The following is a 22,497-nucleotide window of genomic DNA, read 5'->3' as shown; positions in this document are numbered from 1 at the left end:
CGATACTGAGTCGAATCTGTAGTAGGACTTCCATCACATAATTTAAGTGATTCACTGGTAGAGAGAGGAGTTGTAACCTCTTTCGCATCCTGCATGTTTGCCTTTGATAATAAATCTTGAATATACTTTCTTTGTGATAGGAAAAGACCTAAAGATGTAAATGTTGCTTCCACTCCCAGAAAGTAGCTTAAAGTTCCTAGATCTTTGAGGGAGAATCGATCGGCCAAGTGCTTTAGAAATGCCTGAGTCTTCAAAGGATTATTTCCTGTGACAATAATATCATCCACATATACTAAAAGATATATTATGCTTCCATTGTGCTGACAAATGAATAACGAGGTATCAGACTTTGAATTGATGAAGCCAATTGAGGTAAAAAACGAGCCAAGCTCGTTATACCAAGCCCTTGGAGCTTGACGAAGTCCATAAATAGCTTTTTGAAGTTTGCAGACATGCCTCGGATATTGAGGATGAACGAAACCAGGAGGTTGTTGCATAAAGACATCTTCAGTAAGTGACCCCTGTAAAAAGGCATTGTTAACATCCAATTGTCGTATGTGCCAGCCCTTTGAGATAGCCAAACTCAGGATAAGACGGATTGTTGTGGGTTTAACAACGGGACTAAATGTCTTTGTGAAGTCGACACCAGGTCGTTGATGAAACCCTTTGGCGACTAGACGTGCTTTGTATCTGGCAACGGATCCGTCTGGGTTCCGCTTAATTCGAAAGACCCATTTACACCCGATGATATTTTGTGTGTGATGAAAGGGTACTAAGGTCCATGTAGAGTTATGGAGGAGAGCATCATATTCGTCACACATGGCTTTACGCCAGTGAGAAGATTTTTGAGCTTGAGTGATTGTAGTGGGTTCACTGGCCTAAGTGGAGGAATTTGTTATAGCATGTAAGTCAAGGACTTGACGTGGTTTGAAAATACCACTTTTGGAGCGTGTTGTCATTGGATGTCTAGGGGGGGTGGAAGTGGTAGATTGTGTTGGTGGTATAGCCGAGGGCGAGTCACTGTCATGGACCGGGTCAACCGTCGGCACAACAATGTCACTAGATCTAGGAGAAGGTAAAGCCAGTGGCAATGTTGCCGAGGGTATGACTTCATTAATAGGGGAAACTTGTGAGGAAGGGAGTGGAGGAATAGAGGGAGTGAGAAGCTGTTGAACTGGAGTAATAGTAGTATGTGAATCTTGAGAGTAAGGACTGGACGGTGTCATTGGAGGTTCGTGTGATGAGATCGGAGGGATATTCCAGTGATGTATGTTTATCGGAGTAGTTTGCATGGTAGGATTATTTTGAAAAGGAAAGACAGACTCCTCAAAGATAACATGACGTGATATAAAGACCTTTTTAGTTTGGGGTTCATAGCATCGAAAAGCATTATGTTCAAGAGAGTAGCCTATAAAAGTGCAAGGCTTAGATCGTGGTGTTAGCTTATGTGACGTATAGGGACGGAGCCATGGATAACATAAACAGTCAAAAACTCTGAGTTTATGAAGGTTTGGAAGTTTGTGGAATAATTTTTCAAATGGTGACTGGTATTGTAAGACTGGAGTGAGCATACGATTAATGAGATAAACTGCAGTTTGAAAAGCTACTGACCAAAAAGATGGTGGCATGGATGCTTGATGTAGAAGGGAGAGACCAGTTTCAACGATATGCCGATGTTTGCGTTCGGCAGAACCAACCAATTGGGGAGTATGTGGGGGTGACCTGAGGTGTTGTATACCACAAGCAGAGAGACAGGATGTGAGGGCTTGATATTCGCCTCCACCATCAGAGTAAACTGTTTTAATGGAAGATTGAAAAAAATTCTCGACCAACTTCCGAAAGTTGGTAAATACAGTAGAAACATCAGACTTATGATGGAGAGGATATAACCATGTGTACTTAGTAAAATAATCTACAAAAATGACATAAAAACGAAACTTGTCAAAAGAAGGAATTGGGGCAGGGCCCCACACGTCGGTATAAATAATTTCAAATGGTTTAGAGCAAGAAATGGAGGTTGTCCCAAAAGGCAGTTTATGACTTTTATTGCAAAGACAAGCATCACAATGATTAATAGTGCTATTGATTTTCAAGGTAGGAAGAGAATAACGAGAAAGTAATTTTTGCTGAATAAAAGGGGAGGGATGACCAAGACGACGATGCCATACATCAACCGGAGCTGCGATTGAGGAGTGAGCAGTAGGAAGGGTAATTTGTGAAGTGGATGGCCACTCATAAATGTTATCTTTGTTCTGGCCCTGGACCAAGGATGCCCCCGTGCTCAAATCCTTGACAAGAAAAAAGTTAGGAAAGAATTCAATTGATGTATTATTTTGTTTACAGAATTGAGAAACGGAAATGAGGTTTCTTTTAATGTTAGGTGCACACAAAACATCATCGAGTGTAAAGGTTGTGGTAAGTGAATTAAGCGTTGAGGAACCAGAATGAGTAATAGGAATTCTTTTACCGTCACCGATGATGATATCTTCATTTCCGTCATAGTTGTTGTGGATGGACAAGTTTTGAAGATCAGAGGTGATGTGATGAGAGGCGCCCGAATCCACAATCCAATTAGGTTGAGTAGGAGTTGGAGTAGCCATGAAATTCGCCTGAGGCCATTGTGATGGAGTAGGGAGTGTGGGACGAGACCGACAGACTTTCGCGGAGTGTCCAACTTTATCACATAGTTGGCAAACAACTCGTTGGCGGCCTGTGAAATCAGGACGCGACGGCTGAGTATTATGAAAGTTACCACCTTGATATGGGTAAGGAGGGTTTGGTCTGGGCCCCATAAGGCTAGGAGGCAGCTTAGCCAAATCGTTGTTGACGTGCTTATTGTACTGGTTGCTCTTCCTCTTGGATTTTTGATTGACCTGAGCTGTAATAGGTGGTCCGGGCAACTTATCATCACGCTTCAAGTACGTCTCATAGTCGATCAACTTATCATAAAGTTCTTCGAATGATATTGGTGAGTCACGTGCCCGAAGTGCTGCTGTCAGTTCTTTGTACTCGCCTCCTAAGCCATTGAGGGTATGGATTAGGACTTCTTCATCGCTGAGAAAATGACCTATCAAAGCTAAATCATCGATGATAACTTTGATATTTTGTAGATAATCAGCAATAGTACTTCCCTCTTGTTTTATTTTCATCAGATTGGAGAGAAGTCCGAGCATGCGAGTACGCGAGCGATTTGCCAAAGTTGTTTGTAATTTGCACCATGCTTCTGCAGCAGTCGTACATGAGGATATCAGCGGGGCAATGGATCCAGCAACGGAAGCTTGAATAGCTTGGAGGATGAGGCGATCTTGACGTAACCATAGTTGGTGGGCTGGATTTGGCACTGGATTGGGTTCGCCTGGGATGTTGATCACTTCAGGTGGACACTGGAGAGAGCCATCAACGTAACCTAAGAGATCATAGCCAAACAAAAGATTAGAAAGTTATGCCCGCCAAGATGCGTAGTTGCCGCCTTTGGATAATTTGAAGGGAATGAGTGCTGCAGCATTGATGGTGATAAGACTTTGAAAAGTGCTCAGAGTCCCTGCAGAAATAGGGACAGGAATAACGGAAGAGGAAAATGAAGACATCCCAGATATTTTGTGGCGGGTCAAGTGATCTTTATAGAAGATGATGAAGACGTCAGATGTAGAAGAGTAGCTGTATGCAATGCCGAAGAGGGCTGTTGCTTCTTCCAGAGGCACTGGTAGGCTGCAGCGATTCAGAGTGCAGGAGAGATTGTTGCAGCGAGGTGGAAGAAATCTCTGCAGCTTGCAGCGATTTCTGCAGCGATGCTGGAGAAATCTGCAAGGTTGGAGATAGTTACAGTAATGCAGTATTGGAGTTTGGTGGCCGGAAGAGCAGCGGAGTTTTCAGCGGAAGACTTCGGTTGGCAAGGGAGCAGCAGCCGACGGTAGAAACAAAGGCCGTGACTGTGCTTCCTTTAGGATCTGATATTAGCAGCCGCAAGTGCTGCAGTAGGCTGCAACGAATGGCTACGGCTGAGGGGCGGAGGCATCGCCACGAGAGGGATGGTTGGACTCCGGAGAAGAGGGTTTGCTCTAGGCAAATAGCTCTGATACCATGATAGAAATTAAGCGAAGAAGATAGAAAGATAGAAATTGTAGAAGAAACTATGAAATGTATAAGATATAATTGCCTAATACATTTTGATAGTGAGTTCTTGACAGCCATTTATACAGTAGGGAGGTTATACATATTCATGGAGGATTTTTCTCAACTGCTGATAGATTTCCTCAACTGCCTTGAGGAAATCTTATCTACTTCTCAAGAGATTTCCTCAACTGCCTTGAGCAAATCTTATCTGCTTATCACTTCGAACTCGATCTTGGTCGAACCAAGGTACAAATTTGGATCAAGAAACCAGATCTCCGCAAAATCGCAAATCTCACAGGCGGGAAACGGGATTGAAACCGGAAATCGACCGGGTTTTCCTTGCCGTATGTCGCCTCGTACTCTCCGAGCTCACTCCGCCGATCCAAGAAACTCCAATTCCAACTCGAGATCTCTCTTTGTCGGCTTCTTTCGCACGGTGGAGTACCGAATTGGTCAGGCTCGCGGGAAGTCGACGGCGGTGGTTGGAGGCGGGCGAAAGCTAAGTAGCTACCGACCGGGGGCGTTCCTGTAATTTTGTATGAAGCATTTGGTCATTTGTTGTGCCAACGGCTAACTTTGTTGTCCAAATTTGTTGTATAATCGGAATCAATTGGATCCTTTTCCACTTATATTTTCTTATGTTATCTGAAAAGGTCAAAAATAAAAGATATCAAATCTTTTATTTACCAAGAGGAGTTATAACACGATAATTATTAAAGATCATGATCGAAAATATACGATAAACACGAAAACGATTAAAGATCATGGTCGTGCTAATTGTATCTACCGAGAGTATGATGATGTAGTATTGATGTGTCAATCACTTGACGTTAACTCATTTACCATCGAGGCAACGATCAATCATCTTACATCGAGGTATCGATCACCTTACACTAGAATATCGATCACCTAACGCTAGAGTGTTATCCACATGACATTTAAGTATTGATGAGGATAATCACTGCGATAAGACTCGCGTGACGTCAACTGTCCCAAATAACGCCTCACAGCACCTGATCAATGCAGATCGGAATGCCGACCGAGACACATTAACACCTTGCTCAAGCTCAATCCTTCATGCGATGCCAACACCAGTGTTAGACGCTACCAGCCTGCCCCCTGCAAGCGGGTAGCTCGGGAAGCAGTAAGCTTCCCTATAAATACCCTCTCATTCATCGAGAAAAGGGGGAGGAGAAAAGATTCCCTAACCACTATCATCTGACTTGATTATCGGAGGGGTCGGGCTGAGCACCCCGATTCGACCTTTGTGCAAGTGCGAAGCAGGTCCCCGTCGGATGTGAATCGAGGAGTTCCTACCCGGAGGAAACAACGACCCCGTCCCGACCACCGTATCAGACCACCTCGACGGATTCAGAGATCGTCTCGGAAAGATCCCCCATCATCCGGACCCGAACCAAACCGCGTCGGCTCCGAGGCCACGGCTCAAAGATTGTTTCCACCAACAAGTATTGATCAAATGTCAGCCACCATTATTTTTGTATCGAAAAAAATATATGATAGAAAAATATATCTTTGTATCAGATTGAACTAAATTGGAGTTGCAATCCTCCCCAGCAAACTCCGGGCGGAGGCCGTCAAGAATCCCTACCGTCGACAAGAAGTCAAAGATAGGAATTTTACTGCTGACGCATCATCACGCACACCTCGCGTGACACTCCACGGCACCCTCGTGTTCCCAGTGGAGCACACCCACAGGAATTCGTTTCCTACTTCCCACTGAAACCGCTGCACCCACTGGTTTCCATCACCATGGTCAGTCACATATCGAGGAACTCGTAATACGAGAAGACCCCTCGAATCTTGGCGACGTGCACGGAGAAACCGGTGGTATGCTGCTCGGTTTCTCCAATTACCATGGGCATTTCGATCTCCACGCTGGTATAAGCACACGCGAGAAGCTGCTTCCACCTTCCACCTCTCATCGTAGCTCCCCGGTGCCAGCCATGCAGGCCTCTTCGCTTTCTCTCTGTCGCCGCCTCCACTGCTCCTCCTCGCCCGTCGGTTCGAGGAGATTCCGGGTGTCGGCGGTAGCGGCGCCTCCGCTGCGGCGCGATGCGGTGCAGCACTCGATGCCGCCGGAGAAGGTGGAGGTGTTCCGGTCGCTGGAGGGGTGGGCAACCGGGGCGCTGCTGCCGCTGCTGAAGCCGGTGGAGCAGTGCTGGCAGCCGACGGACTTCCTGCCAGATTCCTCCAGGCCGATGGAGGAGTTCGAGGAGGAGGTGCGGGCGCTGCGGGCCCGCACGGCGGAGCTGCCCGACGACTATTTCGTGGTGCTGGTGGGCGACATGATCACGGAGGAGGCGCTGCCGACGTACCAGACGATGATCAACACGCTCGACGGCGTGCGGGACGAGACGGGAGCGAGCGGGAGCCCGTGGGCGGTGTGGACGCGGACGTGGACCGCGGAGGAGAACCGCCACGGCGACCTCCTGGGCAAGTACCTCTACCTGTCCGGCCGCGTCGACATGCGCATGCTGGAGAAAACGGTGCAGTACCTCATCGGCGCAGGCATGGTATGTCGAGCACACGCTTCTTCGTCCCTCGAGGAATGGCATACATGTTTAGGGAGGGCGACCGCTGGAATTTGAGTGTGCTTATTTCGGTGCATCGATTGATCGCAGGACCCAGGGACGGAGAACAACCCTTACCTCGGCTTCGTCTACACCTCCTTCCAGGAGCGCGCCACCTTCGTCTCCCACGGAAACACCGCCCGCCTCGCCAAGGAGCGCGGCGACTCCGTGCTCGCCCGCGTCTGCGGCTCCATCGCTGCCGACGAGAAGCGGCACGAGAACGCCTACGCGCGCATCATCGAGAAGCTGCTAGAGCTGGACCCGGACGGCGCCGTGCTCGCCATCGCCGACATGATGCGCAAGAAGATCACGATGCCGGCCCACCTCATGGCCGACGGCCGCGACCCGCGCCTGTTCGACCACTACTCGGCCGTGGCGCAGCGGCTCGGGGTCTACACGGCGGCCGACTACACGTCCATCGTCGAGTTCCTGGTGGAGCGGTGGAGGCTGGAGAAGATGGAGGCAGGGCTCAGCGGGGAGGGTCGCCGCGCGAGGGACTTCGTCTGCGGCCTGCCGGCGAGGATGCGGCGGCTACAAGAGCGGGCGGAGGATCGTGCCAAAGCGGCGGAGCCGAGGAGAGTAAAGTTCAGCTGGATCTTCGACAGGGAGGTGACCATATAATGAATGGAGAGTACACAATAGAGAGGTGACCATATCTGTATCAAGCCCAGTCTGAATGAAACTAAAATCGATCTCCAATATAAACAAAACCTCTTCATTGAGAGCCAAGGAAAGCGATGAAACCCTAGCGATAGTGCGGCCACCGAGATAAAACTGCTGTCGGATCATCGCACTGCCCTTCAGAGAGAGGAAACACCAAGAAAGTACCGCCGGCACCGCCAATCGCAAGAAGAGTGGCAATGATCCGACTGTCCCTCCTCACATCTTCCTCTCGATCTGTCTCCGTTTCGCCCTCTCTCAGGGTTTGGAATCGGGAAGGGAGAGGAACAGATTATGAAGGGATGGGATTTGTAGTAACGGCCGTCGCGCCCGGCCCGACCCGTCTCAGCCCGACCCGACCCGTTTGCTTTGGAATCAAGGATCGAACGTGGATCATGAAAAGGATCCGAATCTTAATGCATATACAACCTCCAACAAGTAAGCCAAGCCTAGAAAAGAAGACTATGGCTGGGTATGAATACAAGGAAGAAACATATTTAGGTCTTTTTTATTCTATATTTGATAGGATGAAAAATGATTAAATAGGAGTTGACATCAGAATCCACTTCGTAATTGTAAATCATTTGAATCATGGGAAAAAATGGTCGCCTATTTCGGTTTCTTGGAAGTGAAAGGAAAAGGAAAAGAAGAAGTATGTTATTTGGTACCTCCTTGTCATCATCATTTGTTTGAAACTGTGGATGGATGTTAAACCTAGAAATGGGAGGAACTTGAGAAGCAAACAAGAAGGATTCTGAGGACATTTGGAAAGAAGCAATCCTACACTGGAAGGAATCGTCTTCATCGATCAAGCATCACATAAGAATCAGATCAGTACCTCTGTGACAAGTTACATCAGCCTGAGCTACTCCTATCTTTTGCATCCTCCTTTCTAATAGCTGTTCGACTTTTCAGTGGAGTAGATTGCTGCACACACTATCAAGTAAAAAACTGTATGTATGTAGCAATAAAAGGTAAAAGAAAAAAGAGAGCCATATGGATCGATCAACATTATTGCTGGAGAAAACAGTATTTTGATTAGGACAATAGAAACGACACAAAAGAGTGTGTTTGTGTGTGAGAGACAGAGACAGAGAGAGAGAGAGAGAAAGTTACATGGCTTTGCCTCAGATCAAGGCTCGTCTCAGCCCACCCTTGTGCACGCACCGGCACCTGCACCTGAGTATGAGGTAGGAGAAGAACCTGTAAGCCAAGATGAAGCACACCATCATCATCACGTTCTTCCACCTGCACTCCTTCCTCAATCCTTCCTCCCTCAGCACGTCGTCCCCTCTCAGCAGGCACACCCCGAACCCATTCGCCAAGCACTTGTCGGAGCCGGAGAACTCGTTGATGAGGAATCCTTCGAATGGGTACTTGAACAAGGAGATGTAGTGCATGAACACCCAGTAGCTCGGCATCCACTGCTTCGATATGAAGTACCCGGAGAAGAGGAAGAAGGTGCCCATGAGACCCGCGATGATCGAGTTGCCGATGATGAAGTTGGGGGCGAGAGCGCTGAAACAGACCACCACCGAGTTCGCGGTGTACAGGATTAGCCATATCAAGAGCAAGAAGTACATGAAGGCCGAGAAGCTCGGTCTGAGCCCTGCGAGCCAGTAGACCGGCACCGAGAAGAGTACGGCGAGGACGAAGAGGAACGGAAGGAAGACGAGCCCGTTGGCTATCACGTACGAGGAGACTCGGTAGCTCCCGTTCGATGTCTCCTTCATCAAGATCTCCCTTTCTTCAAGGAAGATCGGCAGAGCTTCTGTGGTGCAGGAGAGCAGGAATGTTAAGATGAAGGCGAAGAGGCCCACTCGTTCTCTGATGTTTTCGTCCATGAGATGGTAGAATATGGAGCCGAGGACGAGGCCGGAGACGAGCATTTGGATCGTCCGGCATGCGAACAGTTGCTTGGTCCGTAGTACGTTCTTCGAGAAGCGGTGGGTGAGGATGGCGATCTCCCGAAGCCTCGAGTTGGCGTAATCGTAGGACAGGTCATCGAGGTCGAGCCCGGCGAGCGATTCCTCGTCGACCACCTTGTGCTGCTGAAAGAGTTGCTGCAGGGTGCACCTGTCTCTCTTGCCTTCAGCTCCCTCGACTATTTTCTTGGGCAATTGGAATGGTGGCGCTCTGTTCGCCGGTGGTTCTTGCTGCTGGTGATGCTGTGATTGCGAGCGGCGGAGGGTCTCGATGGAGTCGATGGCGAACTCGAGGACATTAGCGTGGTGGGGGAGCTCGAGGCTGACGGAGCGGAGGTGGGAGTGGAGCTGGTCGATCGTACCGTGGTGGATGACGGCCCCGTCGGCGAGGAGGAGGACGGAGCCGAGGAGCTTGACGATGCGGAACCCTGGCTGGTGGATGCTGAGGATGATGGTGCGGCCTCGGGTCTCGGCCATGACCTTGAGCATGTCGACGATCTGCAGCGCCGACGTGCTATCGAGCCCCGACGTCGGCTCGTCGAGGATGAGTATTCGCGGGTCGTGGACGACGTCAACTCCGATGGAGACCCTCCGGCGCTCGCCGCCGGAGATGCCCCTGACTCGGGCATCGTCACCCACACGGGCGTCAGCCACGCGGCCCAGGCCAAGCTCCCGGAGGAGGGACTCCACCCGGGCGCTCAGCTGAGAACGGGAGAGACCGCGGTCGCCGCCGCAGCCGAGGCGGAGGCGGGCGCTGAACATGAGTGTCTCCCGCACCGTCAGCAGGGGAAACAGGGTGTCCTGCTGCGTGACGTAGCCAGAGATCCTGCGGAAGTCGGACTTATCCACCGGCCGCTGGTTGATCAGGATGGTCGGCGGCGCCGGCGGGGTTATCTTCCCCGCGAGTATCTCGAGCAATGTGGACTTACCGGCGCCGCTGGGCCCGACGATCGCAAGGATCTCCGACGGCTTGGCGCGGCAGCTGACGTTCTTCAGCACAAACCGCACTCTAAACTTCTCGCAGGCCTTGTCATTCGCCGGCGCGTTCTCCACCTCACCGAATGGCCCAGGGTGGTGGCTCAACGCACCACCACCCTGCTCTTCTTCTTCTCTAGTCCATATCTTCTTCAAAGGGTGGGATCTCCCTGGGACGGAGATCTGGTAGCTGATGCCCTTGGCTTCTATCTCACAGCCCTGTGGCTTCATGAGAGCTCTCCCACTTCTGCAGCAAAGCCTAGAACTCGCCACTGAAACAACACACCGCCTTGCCGCCACCTATAAGAATGGCATCAAAATGCAACAACCATTCCAAGCCCAATCTGCCCCTCGAGAGCTGAAGGAGATTGCGGGGTTTTGATGGACATTGCAGTGGTAGTTTGGGGATTCAAGTTAGGTGAGATGTACACCAGGAGTTCAGGCGAGGGTGTGTTAATAGAATAAACTAGTGGCTGGGAATGAAAGGGAGAACTATGCAAGGGACCCACCCTTCGTTGGCACACGCTGACTTGGCGAACTTCCCTTGTTTGCTTCCTCTGTGTGTATCTCCTCTGGCACGCCCGTGACCGCTGCTTCGGCCCTCGCGAGGTCCCCTTGGGAAAAGATGGCACAGTTCTGGGCCCGTGAACGCGCCCCGTGCCCAAACAGATCTCACACGTTGGGTGTCTCGTGAGGGTATCAGATCGAAGGCTGAGATTTGTTCTCACGAGAGATTTGTGGCCTGCGTTCCTCAGCGACGAGACATTCCAATTGTTTTGTTCCGTGCGAGAGATGGCCGTGGCAGTGCGCCATCTAAATATCAGCTCAGTCGAGGACAGAACAAGAGAGAGAGAGGGAAATTTGAGAAGGTTCTGGAATGTCTCGTGCGAGAGCTGAGATTTGTTCTCACGAGAGATTTGTGGCCTGCGTTCCTCAGCGACGAGACATTCCAATTGTTTTGTTCCGTGCGAGAGATGGCCGTGGCAGTGCGCCATCTAAATATCAGCTCAGTCGAGGACAGAACAAGAGAGAGAGAGGGAAATTTGAGAAGGTTCTGGAATGCTAGAAGCCTACGGATTGAGATCGTTTGGTAGCTCTATTTTTAATTGTGGATTGACATTTTTTGAATAAGATTGTGTGCCATTGTTGTTATCCAATTTGTAGCTCATGGTGGATTCACTAATCTTCTTCTTCTATTATTGGATCCCAGAGCTCCATCTTGGCAAATCGAGAACTTCACTTAAACTGCAGTAGCTCCACCACGACAGATCGAGAGCTTCGCTTCGATACTTCCATCTCTACTGACAGATCGAGAGCTCTTGCTGCGTAGTTCAACTCCTTGTTAACTCGGGTTAGTTCAGCTCCTCGGTACCTTGGGTTAGATCATCAACCTACCTCCGTTCCATCAAAAAATGGATTAGATTCCCGTAGAGAATAGTTGTTAGGGGCGATCCGTAAGGTGGCAGCGAGCTCGCATAATATTTACTATAGTCACGGGTGCAGGTCAAAGATGCATCAGTGCTCCAATTATTGGCGGTGGCTGATAGCGGCTTCTTCATCAGCAATGCAAAGACTTGCTCATAATTTAGTGGCTTTTGGCGAGTGCATCAGCCACTTTATGATTCACATTTATGAGTGACAATAATAATGCACCGTTCAGATCGATTCAGGTTCAACTTAACCCCCGACTCAGGTAAAGAAGCTATGTACAAATGCTTGTGAGCTCGCACTAAATACATCTGTCTTGATTTGGCTTCATCATGTTCGAGGTGCAGTACAGCAGCAAGAAGAGATTGGTTCCGAGATCCAATGCCATGTGAAACAAATACATTTTCTACTTGATGGATCCCTTCTCAGTTCTGGAGCTCCAGTGGAGACAAAGCATACAGAAGAAGAACACCGATTAGGATTAAGAAAGGTCTCGCTCGAGTCCAGCAACTACAGATAGATGCTGACAGAAGACGAGGAAAAACCAAACATATATGTTTTGTCCTTCGGATCATCTACTTGCGGATATGTCATGAAACTACAACTCAAAGCAGATCCACATTTCTATTCTTAGGTGGTCATTATGTTTTGCATATGCTGCACATGATGACCAGCTTAAACTGCGGAGGAGGTCATGCTTTTGCTTGCCTGTTCCTTGGTTTTGTGCTAATCAATCATTAATTTCCATGCAGCGGAGATGACCAGCTCTAGATGATATCTGAACTGTTGGGACTACTTCCCGAGCAATAAGTCCTGTGTAAATTCCAAGTTCCAGTGGATTAGGCTGCTTGCCTGAAGAACAGCCATCCTGTTACGTGAGACATGCTAATAATTTCCACGTGCTGGCCTGCAATGATTCGTACGCATGAAGCCATACCACATTAACTTTTGACAGACACCAACGCCCCGACAGGAGACGCCCTCTGGTTGTCATACAAATGGAGCCAAAGGCCTTGTTTTGGCTTTCATGCAACATCGCGTACAGGTACGTGCATGAATCCTGTTCCCAGATCACAAGGAAGAAGAAGGCATCCCTTAGAAATGGAGCATTGATGCATGCAGAGCTACATAGATAGATATATAGATGTCGTCTCTTCCTTTGGCTTCAGCGGCGAAGTTGTCCATGGCAGAGATCGAGGGCGGCGAGAAGTGTTTATCTTCTCGATCGGGGCGAAGGAAGGGCGGCGTCGAAGCTTCCCGATGGCGAAACCCCGAGGTTGAGCGGCGCCGATCATCGTCCCTTGAATTCTGACGTGTTCATCTTTCGAGGGGGAGCTGCAGTATGAGTTGGAGAAACCCCGAGGATGCAGTGAGATCGATGGGTTTAAACACATGAAGATTGATTGTCCACACTGTTGGGATGCAATTGAAATAAGATATTTTAAAAGAAAAAAAAAGTAGTATAATATTAATAAAAAAATAATTAATATTTAAATATACTTTACTCGAATTTTGATCCTATTTATAGATATACTAATAGTAACTATCTCACCATCTCATAAAATTTCACCTCAAGTGAAATTTTTATTCTTATAAAAATAAATAAAATAATTAGAAAAACATTTACCTGCCATCTTAATATCGAAGGAGACTTCTGACCGTTAGATCAAAGCCCACATCGGGCATGGGATTGATTGATCTTCCACGTCAGCCATCGGTTTTTGTTTATATCAACATATGAATTGAATAATGTTTAATTCGCTTTCTCAGTGACGTCAGTTCACTGCCTTCGTCAAGCGCGTACTGTGATGCTTTGCTGCTTCTATCTGCAGCGAGAATTCTCGGTTCACTTCCTTCATCTTTTGGATGCATGTTTACATTAACAACGTAAATAATAGCTCTGCATCTACTTAACAAGCATTGTTAATTAGCATCACATAATATTTTATGTTCGAATTCTCTGAACCCTCCTTCAGACTTTGTCTGTCCACTTTTGCGCCAAATCTGTTGTTGAATTAAGAAGAGGTTTGGATCCTGAACCATTTGTTGAACTAAGTGAAATCGTTTGGTCGGACTGGCATGAACACTAATTGAAATTACATTGTATCATAACAATGTTGTAAATGCATTTTGATTGTACATCTCATTCACCTTCTATTTATATATTTATCTCGTTGGTCGTCACGTAGGAAGAAGTTGAGATCGAAGCCACAGTTCTGCATCTTACAAGGACTGTAGGAGTGGCAGCGGTGGAGATGAGGGAGAGGAGCACGGGGACGATGATAGCTTGGGGATGCCACACTAAATATCTTACTGTATCCAGCAAACTGCGTGACATTGGCTCATCATGTTCGATTGCGTTTTCATAGATTTCTGTGAAATGTAATGCTTGCTGACTTGCATTAATGAGGTTTTCTCTCAGTTTCATGTAATGTCTTCGTTTAGTCCTATATCGGAAGAAACCTCCATGTTTAGCTTGGCTTCCACCTCTCTGCTTCTTTTCTGCGTCCACGTCTTCTTCCACCAGTTGTTCGATGCTGTGTCCGGCTTAGCCCTTCACGAAGACTGCATCCCTCTGCAGCAAGAAAGGGTACCCGATTCCCCTCCTCTTGGAAGGAAACAGCACGAAGGAAACGCTCACCACAAATCCAACCACCAACGGAACCGTGTTGGCGACCTTCCTCGGCAGCTTCACGCCATAGCACCCCATCACGTCGCCGTGAGACGCTGCGAAGGCAAGGAATGCAAGCAGCGAGAGCGACGCGTGGAAGAGGTCCGACCACGTGAGGCGATACGCCGCGGGATTCTGCGGGCCTTTGCGCCGCGCGTTGAACGCCCAGATGCCGCGGAACGTCGCGACGCCGTAGTACAGCCTCCCCGACGAGAACGACGCTCGGAAGCTGTCGGTGAACGTGAAGAAGACACAGGAGGCGGCGCAAGAGGCGACGAAGGCGGTCATGAGCCACCGGTTGAGGCTGCTGCAGTTGCCGCCGTCGTCGGTGAGAAGCGGGGCGAAGATGGTGAACGCGAGGATGGTGGCGGTGGGGAGGAGGACGTTGAGGCGAGCGGTGCCGTTGAGGATCAGGTTGAGGATGTATAAAAGGTGGGGCTCGTCGGCGCCGTCGTAATCGTCGTCGTGTGGGTCGGAGCGAGCACCAGCACCTTCGATGAGGACCTTGCATGTGTCATGGTCATCCATGGTGGAGGAGAAAGAGTTGCAGAAGAGACGAGGTGAGAGGAGGGAAGATTTTGTCGGAAGGGATGGATGCGAATCTTTAGATGATGGGAAGAATAAAACACGAGAAGTTTGGGATCATAACAAGTCCGTTCGATATGGAATTGGTGTTGGCTTTCGGTGCTTGCTTCAGGCACACAACATGGTATTACTTCTGCTGTGAATGATGTGTTTTCAGGGATGTTAAATATTAACTTTTAAATGGTCAGTATAGTTTTTCTTACAAAAAATTAATTTTTAATTATTATAGTAAACCATACAAGAAGCTTTCATGTGGACGGGAACATGAGATCTATGTAACGATAGCTAACCATACAAGAAGGTGGTTGTGCTTATCGATTCTAATTGCTCATAAGAGATATTAGACAGCTTGTTAATTAGTCATGCTATTCATAGAAATCCAACCTTGACACATGTCGTTCGATATGGTACGTCTACGTGGAGATAAGATTATTATTGGGTAGTACATGTCATTGGTGACTAAAACGATAATACGCCATCTGTTTATTATGTAAACTATATCATATCGATTGTAACATATGCCATCTACTTCATAGGTCGAGGAGTATCATAAATTCAGGTTGAAAATTATTGTTCACTTAAAGTCTATCAATGTAAGATAATAAGAGATATGACCCCAAATTTTTCATGAAGTCGACATGAGTTAAGATGCCTGACCTAATCTACTTGACTTAGTCCTTTTGTCGGGCTCTGATATGAGAGTGCATAATTTGCTACAATTTATTTATATGGACCTTACTTATGTTATGATATTTTTTTAAGCCCACAATGTTGCCTCGTAGTTTTAAACTTAGCCTACTCAATTATAATAGCTCATGAGCATATTCCCTATACAAAGTGTTTTTCTTCATGGCTAAGAAACACATTAAAGGAGTTATTACCGGTTGTAAGGCACTTAATCTCGTAATTCCCTATGCATGAAGGGTTATTTCATGCACTAATACTTATTTTGATGTTCTAGGGATAGAAAGAGTTTTAGAAACTGATGATATTATGGCAAAAGTTGTCTTGGAGTGCTCCCTTAAACTTTATATCTATTGAATGCTTTCTTGAGTAGTAAATCTTTTGTTTTCAGTTATATATTATTATTTATTATTCTTGGGGTGATGATCTTTCTGTATCCTTTTATGATTTTAAACTTGGTGATGAGCTTTCTTTTAATTTTATTAATGTTTTATCGTGAGTTCTTTCTTTTTCTATTATTGTCTTTCTTTCAAAATCCATTTTGCACTCTCCCTCGTATCAGGCCCCTGTTGATCAAGGATGCTAGTGATAGTGACAAAGCAAAAAAGTATAACTAGTTGCGATGTCATAGTGAAGTATCTCGGCAAACGACGATAGCACAATTACAACAATTACTGGAGTTCTACGTGAGAGTCGAAGGTTTGGAGCTTGCTAAGCGTGAAGAGGATTACTTGGACTTGGGGATTTATTTGTGGATTCTAACTTGATTTATTTGTGAGATGGTCTGTAATAAAACTTAGACTTCTAGCCTTACGAAACTAAGTCGAAGGATAACCTCAATATTATTCCTTCGATACTTAAAGCTAGTATTGATTTGTACGAATCAAATTAATCAAAGAAATCGAAGCCAAACCAATTTTTCATTAATTATCCCTGCAGTTCGAGAGGCCATTACACTATTTCTTCGGGATGATTATGTCTATCGATTACAACTACTCAATTGTTAGATATTAGATCATTTATTTATTCAAAAAATTAACCTTAATACGTGTGGATCGATGGTACAAAGTTATCGTTGAGAAGATGTTAATGACTAAAACGACCATACAACAGTCACAAGTACATATCATCATCAATGACCAAAATGATGACACAACAGTTATATGTGTCGCTAACAGTATCAACCACTTCTTATCCAAGATAAGATGTATTAATATATTAGCATAATTTACATTTTGACTTTTCTCATATAACCAATACTAATCAACTCATCTTATTTATTTAATATTATATATATTATTGGATAAATGATAAGTTTCGGATTAGATTTCACTTGTGCAGACGTCCTGTATACCATTTAATTGCTTAAAAATTAAGAAATCAACACGTGATGTCTGACCAATATAATTAAATAAGCCTCCAAATAAATATATCGTCACCATCACATTAGCTATCGAATTAAGTGGACACAAATATTCTTGAATTTATCAGATATATATATATATATATATATATATTTTAAATTATTATATTTATCTGAGATATTAAATTTAAAGGATTCCAAACTATTTTTTTGATCATCGACCGCAGACAATACCTCGGTATCTAAACATGAAACCACTCCGCAGACGGTGACGGAACACCGAACGCGTCCACCAGCGTATTAAACTTGTATTCCGCAGTCTTGACTTAATTCGGCTCCTTGCTTTTGCATAACCTCTGTTTCAGTGGTCGCACGCAGTAGCAGCAGCCCGTGACCGACACCCGAGTGTCGTGATTCGTAGCAGCCATGGGATCGGCCGCCCTTCAACGATTCAGAAACGGTCCGGCACGGGTACGACTAAGAACAGAGTCGGTCTCCTGCCTCGCATCGGCTATTTATGTGTGATGTTACCGCGTGGAGCGAGATGTGCTCAGGGCGATCGACAATGCTTTCGTCTTCGCTCCTCTTTGCCCTCCTCCTCCTCCTGGTGCTCCTCGGCACCAAGCGAGCCTTCTCCAAGAAGCGACGGCTTCCGCCTTCTCCGCCCAAGCTGCCGCTGCTCGGCCACCTCCTCCAGCTCGGCTCCCTGCCTCATCGCTCCCTCTCCGCCCTCTCCGAGAAGCATGGACCGCTCATGCTGCTGCATTTCGGCCATGTCCCCACCCTCGTGGTCTCGTCGGCCGACATGGCCGAAGAGGTCATGAGAACTCATGACACCTCCTTCGCCAGTCGGCCGGACCTGAAGCCGGTCAGAACCATACTCTACGATACCCATGACGTGGGTTTCGCCCCCTTTGGCGATTACTGGAGACACACCAGGAAGCTCTGCACCATCCACCTCCTGAGTGGCAAAAGGGTGAAGTCGTATCGGGCTCTGCGACAGGAGGAGGTGGCCTTCATGATGCAAAAGATCTCTCGGGCTTCTCTTTCCTCGACGTCCGGCTTCATCGACATGTCCAAGGTGATCAACTCTTTCGTCACTGATATCGTCGGCAGAGTCGTCTCAGGGACAAGCTTCAGAGCCGCCGATAGATGTCAGCTATTCAGCAAACTGATCGACGACAACGGCGTCGCGTTCCGTGAGCTCTGCGTCGAGGAACTCTTCCCCTCGTTGGGATTCTTGGATGGAATCCTCGGGTTGAACCCTACCGCCAAAAAGGTCGCCAAGGAATGGGATGTTGCTCTGAATGAGATGATCCAGGATCATGTCGAACGACTCAACAGGGATGAGGTGCAGGAGAGGGATTTCGTGGATGAGTTGCTTGATGTGGTTGACAAGCCTGAGAAGGACTTTTGCCTGACCATGAAGCAGATGAAGGCGATCTTGTGGGTAAGCTTCTTCCCTGCGAAAGATGTATTCTTCCTTTCTTAGACATGTTATTGTTCTAGGAGACATTTGCTGGCAATCGCAGCTGCCATCAGGAAGCAAAGACGAGTGACACTGTCAAGAAACCTTACCACGAACCAAACTCTCATAACCTTCTTCTTCTTCTTCTTCTTCTCGCCCCGTACGGCACGATGGCTCAACTTCTTTCTCTAGTAGTTTCGCTTCTCGAGTCAACATATATTGACTCCCATCACTTTTGGCTTCATGCATGATTTGACTCATTAATTTCTTGTGGCTTAACTCTTCTTTGATTTCCTCTTAAATCACATGTAGCCATTACATCTGTTGAGTGATTTTAAGGATTTGCTTTCTTGGAAGCCTAATAAAAGACCTAATAGGAAGAACAGCACCACTCGATTCTGGAAAGCTAAGTCACTGGCATTCTGCAGGATATGTTTTCTGCTGGCGTCGAAGCATCCTTCACTGCCCTCGAGTGGGCCATGGCAGAGCTCGTTCGACACCCAGAGACCCTGAAGAAGCTACAGGATGAGGTGAGAGGATTAGCCGCAGGGAAAGACATGGTCAAAGAAGACGAGACGCACGATATGGTCTACCTGAAGGCGGTCCTCAAGGAAGTCCTACGGGTGCATCCTCCCACTCCATTGTTGCTTCCGCGAGAATCCATCGAGGACTGCCAGATCCAAGGCTACCACGTCCCCAAGAAAACAAGAGTTCTGATCAACGCGTGGGCAATCGGCAGAGACCCGAAACACTGGGACGCACCCGAAGAGTTCCGGCCCGAGAGGTTCATGAGCAGCGACCTGGACTTCAAAGGAAAGAACTTCGAGTTCACACCGTTCGGTTCAGGAAGAAGGATTTGCCCGGGAATGCAGCTCGCGGTGGCCACCTTGGAGGTCGCACTGGCAAACCTTGTTCATCAGTTTGACTGGGAGCTTCCCCTCGGCATGACCAGAGATGAGTTCGATATGACGGAGAGTCCCGGGCTAACAGCACGCAAGAAGGAGCCACTTCACCTGGTGGCAAAACCTTGGGGGCAAATACCATTAGAATAACACTGTTCTTCTTCTTGTTCACGTTGGTAATAATAGCCTCAGCGATCATCCCCATATGTTACGATACTGTGGGATGTACGACTGAATAGCGACTATGAGATTCTATATTCACGTATGTAATCATGATCGATGATTATAATGGAATAAACATTATCCTCCACCACTGTCATCGATGTCACAGTATGTGCCACCAACACAAGAAAGGTGGTGTCACAGCAGCAGATGCCACTTGTAATATGTTGGAGACAGAAGAAGAAGAAGAAGAAGCACTTGGTTAAAATCGTTTAGAATTCATCCTCCTCCTCTCATATGATGGAGATGATGTCTACTTCTATGTGTTCTCCTCTTTGACTATTAATTTATTATCTATTCACCTATTGCTTCACGAAGGTTGCATCAGTGCTGATTGATGCATGTCTTTGTTTACCTATATGTCTTTTTGTTCTGTGGTTATAATCATCGGAAGATTCACATCTGTGATGTATATTTTCATGTTACAAGATTCTATCAAAGACTGCTGAAGCAATGCATCCAATTGTTTTGGATACAGTGACGTCTCATTGTAAGGCAAAAGAAAAAAGGGATTCCCATCTGAGACGTATACGATCATGTTATAATATTCTATTATATGTTGTTGAAGTAATGCATCCAAATATTTTGGATACATGGACGAGTCAAGCAAGTTATTATACGGTGCATGAAAGCGAAGTATGTCATCGTCAAGAGAGTGATGCGATTAGGAGGCACGAGATAAACGTATGGACTGCGTGCTTGGGTTGAAGCCTTCGTGGGGTGTGCTCGTATTCATCTAGAACTCCCTACCATAGTCATGTTTGACACTCTTATGTTTTGCAACATGTCATGTATGTTCAAATGTTCTTCGGAGAGTAAAGGACGTTAATATTTTCATATTTTCATACGTTAAGAGGAAGAAAATAACTCCACACATAAATAGGGAAAAATATCGAAAATATTCGTATGTGAGATTAAAAAAAAAAAATGAATGATGAATATTTGTATCGAAAATAACTCCACACAAAAATATTCGTCACACATGACGAAGATTAAAGGAGTTATATATATACTAGGTTTGGTCCATAATGAAGAAACTTTAAATGATGAATTGAATTAGTGTTTGACTTGACATACTAGGTTTTATGACCCACGATTATACTAATTTATATTATTATTATATTTATTATATTAAATAAGATATGAGACGTTCTCAGAAGATGACACGAATTTGTCCGATGACGGAGGCTGCGGAACTTGTGGCGAGAAGAAGCGACCGTCACCTTCGAAAGCCATGGAATTATGGCCGAGATGATGTTTTCTTGCCATTTTGGTGTGACAAAAAGTGAAAGCATGTCAATTACTCAACCCTTCCTTCCTTCCTCGTCAAACGTCATAAACCCTGAAGAATACGTTCTAGACCTTCTAATGGTTCTGAAGCGTGGGATGTACGACGTTGTAGCGACTATGAGATTCTACATATATATATCATCATCATGATTGATGATTATAAGATGACGAGTCTTATCACTATCGAAGAAAATGAATTCATGGCTTCCCCATTACTATAACCATCTTTTGCGATTGATCTCACTCCATTTACTTTCATTTAGAATATCCAACTGTGAGAGCGTAAAGAAAATAAATAATCGAATTACATATACTATGTTTAATCAGCAATAGAAACATTATGACGTTAGATTAATTTGTTTTTGATAGTCAATATTTAATTTCTGAAAAAGACACATAGTTTAGTTATCACTCGTTAATATACAAAACTTAGCTATCTTTGGAAGTTAAAATCGTTTAGGAGTCATCATCCTCCTCCTCATGCAATAAATAGAGATGCCTACTTCTACTTGTTTTCTTCTTTGACTATTTACTTTGTCTCTATAGTATATTAATCTATTATTTATTTATGCATGTCTTTTATTTACCTATAATAATATTCTATCAAATATTGCTGAAGTAACGTATCCAATTATTTTGGATACATCATTGTCCGACACAAAACAACAACAAAACAGGTGATGTGAGGAACATGAAACTAAATTCTTGAACGTGATGTAGTGACCCTAAAATTCCAAACCCTAACACTAAAAAGGTTGAATTCACCTCTTACGTCTTCGATGCATGTGTTCTTATTCGTCTCGAAGTGCCTACACGGGTCAATATTTCCATCTTCACTGAATCTTCCTTTGAGAGTGAAGTACGTTAATATTTCCATACTTTTGCCACAATTCTTACGAACGAGCATTGTTTTGCGATCTCAATTGTAGGATTAATTATAGACACGCAACTGTACTAAGTCGTATCGTCCTATGCATTCAATAAAAAAATGGATAAGAAGTTCTCACCAATAACGGGAGACCAGTAACGAGGAAGTAGCAACCATCACCTTCACAACCATTAATGCATGGCTGACAAAGTAAAGCATTTCAATTACTCGATCCTTCGTTCTCGAAGGTCATGGTGATGGTCATAATAACGACTGTTGCAAAAGTCACCATCACTATCTATCCTGAGAAGAACGTATAAGAAGTGATAAACAAGATTTGGGATTTATATATTCGATTATGTAATCATATCTAATCAGATAAAATACATTATAGATATGATATTTTGATAACCGTTATCAGTTAATTGAAATGAAGTTCAATTATAATAGAATTACTCACGGAGATAATCTTCTAATTACTTATCCTAAACCATTCTCTCTATAAACAAACGAGGTCAAAAAACTAGTTTTCCCAACCTATATATTTTTGCGGATTCCCTGAAAACTAAAAAGTCACATCACCCACAACGATGTGATGCGAGACAAAAACATGAGAAAGAAAAGTTGGAAACGCATGATACATGACACAAATGTATTGAAGGAAGAATCCGAAGCCTATGAAGCGTACAAAACATAGATTTGAACACTCTTTCACCGTACTTGCATCGTCCAATTTATATATGTTTCTTAGT

At 45.8% G+C, this 22,497-nt stretch overlaps 4 protein-coding genes across 4 annotated transcripts; 2 read left to right on the top strand and 2 right to left on the bottom strand.

The window, feature by feature from the left end:
- Positions 1–5,703: 5,703 nt before the first annotated feature.
- LOC135588730 (stearoyl-[acyl-carrier-protein] 9-desaturase 1, chloroplastic-like) lies at positions 5,704–7,426 on the top strand. Its single transcript, XM_065081008.1, has 2 exons — positions 5,704–6,647; positions 6,756–7,426. Exons 1-2 carry the CDS (start codon positions 5,964–5,966, stop codon positions 7,323–7,325), a joined length of 1,254 nt encoding a protein of 417 aa, XP_064937080.1. The 5' UTR covers positions 5,704–5,963; the 3' UTR covers positions 7,326–7,426.
- Positions 7,427–8,339: 913 nt separating this feature from the next.
- LOC135588729 (ABC transporter G family member 5-like) lies at positions 8,340–10,587 on the bottom strand. Its single transcript, XM_065081007.1, has one exon. The coding sequence runs from the start codon at positions 10,493–10,495 to the stop codon at positions 8,492–8,494; it is 2,004 nt and encodes a 667-aa protein (XP_064937079.1). The 5' UTR covers positions 10,496–10,587; the 3' UTR covers positions 8,340–8,491.
- Positions 10,588–13,947: 3,360 nt separating this feature from the next.
- Positions 13,948–14,893, bottom strand: LOC135589234 (protein DMP7-like). The gene has a single exon (XM_065081517.1). The coding sequence runs from the start codon at positions 14,889–14,891 to the stop codon at positions 14,241–14,243; it is 651 nt and encodes a 216-aa protein (XP_064937589.1). The 5' UTR covers positions 14,892–14,893; the 3' UTR covers positions 13,948–14,240.
- Positions 14,894–17,522: 2,629 nt separating this feature from the next.
- Positions 17,523–19,675, top strand: LOC103995680 (cytochrome P450 71A1). Its single transcript, XM_009416330.3, has 2 exons — positions 17,523–18,445; positions 18,892–19,675. Exons 1-2 carry the CDS (start codon positions 17,540–17,542, stop codon positions 19,513–19,515), a joined length of 1,530 nt encoding a protein of 509 aa, XP_009414605.2. The 5' UTR covers positions 17,523–17,539; the 3' UTR covers positions 19,516–19,675.
- The last annotated feature ends 2,822 nt before the right edge of the window (positions 19,676–22,497 follow it).

The sequence above is a fragment of the Musa acuminata genome, chromosome BXJ1-8 (assembly GCF_036884655.1).
Source record: "Musa acuminata AAA Group cultivar baxijiao chromosome BXJ1-8, Cavendish_Baxijiao_AAA, whole genome shotgun sequence".
Taxonomy (NCBI): Eukaryota; Viridiplantae; Streptophyta; class Magnoliopsida; order Zingiberales; family Musaceae; genus Musa; species Musa acuminata.
The sequence above is the reverse complement of the archived record's forward strand: the minus strand, read 5'-3'. Positions and strand labels throughout refer to the sequence as shown.

What these genes read in the sequence shown, in the direction of transcription:
- LOC135588730 (XM_065081008.1), top strand. Translation starts at nt 5,964, where the DNA reads ATGCTGCTCGGTTTCTCCAATTACCATGGGCATTTCGATCTCCACGCT. An exon ending in ACCTCATCGGCGCAGGCATG is followed by an intron (nt 6,648 to 6,755) that starts GTATGTCGAGCA and finishes GATTGATCGCAG; the next exon opens with GACCCAGGGACGGAGAACAA.
- LOC135588729 (XM_065081007.1), bottom strand. Translation starts at nt 10,495, where the DNA reads ATGAAGCCACAGGGCTGTGAGATAGAAGCCAAGGGCATCAGCTACCAG.
- LOC135589234 (XM_065081517.1), bottom strand. Translation starts at nt 14,891, where the DNA reads ATGGATGACCATGACACATGCAAGGTCCTCATCGAAGGTGCTGGTGCT.
- LOC103995680 (XM_009416330.3), top strand. Translation starts at nt 17,540, where the DNA reads ATGTGCTCAGGGCGATCGACAATGCTTTCGTCTTCGCTCCTCTTTGCC. An exon ending in AGATGAAGGCGATCTTGTGG is followed by an intron (nt 18,446 to 18,891) that starts GTAAGCTTCTTC and finishes GGCATTCTGCAG; the next exon opens with GATATGTTTTCTGCTGGCGT.